Raw genomic sequence first — 2,525 nt, 5'->3', positions numbered from 1 at the left:
GTTTTTGTTTTTTCAGAGTTTGCTGAAATCAACTTAGAATCAAATTTTTTTTATTAAACAAATTCAACTCTGAAGTACTTAAAACAAAAACATGTGGGAGAACAATTACAAGTTCAGTTTCTATAAGTTCTTTAATTCAATGGTTCAATTTGCTCTGGTCAGGTGCACCCAGCTGGGCAGCAAACACTCTTTGTCATGTAGTCGTTTCCACTAAAAGATAAGTACCAAGATAAGTAAAATTGATAAGTACCAATAATTTCTATTTATTAATTCTTAACCAAGTTAAATAGGAAAATGGGCCCTAACATTTCTTAGAAATAATAAAGTTAAAGAAATAATGTACAGTTAAAGCCCGAGGTGTCATACCTTGTTGTGCCACTTAGTCCATAACAGACCAAAAATATTATAGCCCCAAAAGCAAGAAGTGCAGCACTAGGCCAACGAAATGTTGAATAAGCAGAAGTATGGTGATAAGCATCAATCAACCACTTTCTTACTCCTTGTTTACTTGTACATTGATGCTGAAAAATAAAATGACAGATATTAAACCTAAATCATAGCAACTAAAATGTTAAGGAATTATTTTACAGCCCAGTCAAATAAATATTCATGTGTTACTGTTAAGAACAATGAAATTAGCTACTTCTGTATAAATTTTATTGCTATATTCACCTGCTGGATGTCTAACAATTAGCTAGCTTTTAGCTTGCATATTAGTGGCTTAAATTTAAATTATATATCTATCTTATCATGAGAAGGTTCAGGAATTATCATTCAAACAAACATAACACACTGCTCTTATTAGAATTTTAAACCTTGCAATAAAATCACTTTAACCATCAACCTAAGTTTTGCAACTTACAATATCTACTCTTAGCCAATAGACTTAGTTTTCATAAAAGGGAAAGAAAAGTCATAAACATAATTGAACAAGTTAATGAATATGAAATTCCAACAGAGAAGCTATATACTCATTAGAAAACTAAGAATCAATATGGTAATAATTATAGTTCATTATATATACTTTTTTTACATTCTTATTTGTAAAGATTAGAATTCAATGCTTCATCGGTTGAATACCCTTGCTGTTAACAATATTTTTGGCTATGAACCAAATATTTCTCATGAGGTTTGGCCAGATTAGAATATTTAGGTTAGTCCTAAATCCATACACTAAGCTGATATTGCAAAATAGTCTTTATAATAAGTGTATTAAAAGTAAACAAAAGAATTAATCAAATAGCAGTGAATTACTTTTACATATAGAATTTAATGTTTAGTTTTGGTTTACCATAAAAAAAATTAAATAAAGACTTTACAAAACTATATCCTAATTAGAATACATAAGCAATATTGATTAAAATACAAATTAACTAAAACAAAAAGGTGAATACCTGAAAAATATACTTAAACAACCTTGACACTATTGCAGCTGTTCAGAAATACATTCATGTTTAATGAATCAAATTTACATTTCTATTTTTGAAAATAAAGGACAAAAAATTTGAGATCAGCTGTAATCAGTATCAACTTGGCATGATAAATAGAGATTATGATATGTCTCGTGCTTTGTTTTTTTTATATCCCAAGCTTATACCATTTTAAAATCCAGTTCAAGATTTACACAGTGGTTTAGGAGTTAATTTTTCCGATCCTTTTATTGGGATTAAAAAGATTATTTACTTTGATAACTTGAAGATTGTTGACATTCAAATCAGAGGTTAATCTTACTAATACTCAATTTATGGTATGATATGTTATTTTCATACAGTAAATCAATTTGCATATGTAACTTAAATAAAACAGATCTTTCTAAGTATTTAAATAAAATAAATCTTAAGAAAACTAATATTTCTATAAAATGTGTATTGGGGCTGGCTACTTTTATAGAAAGATTATCACTTTTGTAATACAATTCAATATTTTTAAATAACAGTGAATATAATTAATTATACTTGTCATAAGACATTAGTATTAGGCCCATTATATTTTTTAACATTACATTCTTTATCTAGTTCATTTGAACCACACTAGGTTAGCCATTTCCATTGCCAATGATGCATTTTTGTCAATCTAGAGCTAATCAGGCTGGCTGGGACAAAGACAGCAATGGTTGTAACACTATTTATATAAGCCATCTACGTTATTGTTCAGTAATAATCAAATCCAACTTAAGATGTAACATTCCTGACCAACATTTAATATTGGAGTTTTAACCATTAAAAATGCAATGAAACATTTTATTAATTACTTTGCACTTCTGACCACTAAATAATTTTTTTCCTATTTTCTGAGAACTTTATACACATAAGTATTTTTTAAATATGCACAAACTATATATTTGTGACTATATATGGTTAGCTTCACATACAATATCAGACAGCAGTGAGAAATTCATTTTTTAGCATATATACACTGAACCGCAAAAGAAACGTCGCAGTAATTAGAGGAAAAAATGATACAAGAGTGAATGCCATATTTTTATTGAATGAACGTATACAAACCAAAGTTATTGCACAAATTCA

At 28.0% G+C, this 2,525-nt stretch overlaps 1 protein-coding gene across 1 annotated transcript in view; it reads right to left on the bottom strand.

The window, feature by feature from the left end:
- Nucleotides 1–2,525, bottom strand: part of LOC106469049 (transmembrane protein 94-like) — a 100,951-nt gene that overhangs the window by 91,829 nt on the left and 6,597 nt on the right. Inside the window, exon 3 of the mRNA XM_022397445.1 lies at nucleotides 367–521. Coding sequence (XP_022253153.1) covers nucleotides 367–521 — 155 coding nt within the window. The remainder of the gene's footprint in view (nucleotides 1–366; nucleotides 522–2,525) is intronic.

This window comes from Limulus polyphemus, unplaced genomic scaffold (genome assembly GCF_000517525.1).
Source record: "Limulus polyphemus unplaced genomic scaffold, Limulus_polyphemus-2.1.2 Scaffold3275, whole genome shotgun sequence".
Taxonomy (NCBI): Eukaryota; Metazoa; Arthropoda; class Merostomata; order Xiphosura; family Limulidae; genus Limulus; species Limulus polyphemus.
Note: the sequence above shows the minus strand (reverse complement) of the source record. Positions and strands in the feature narration are given on the sequence as shown.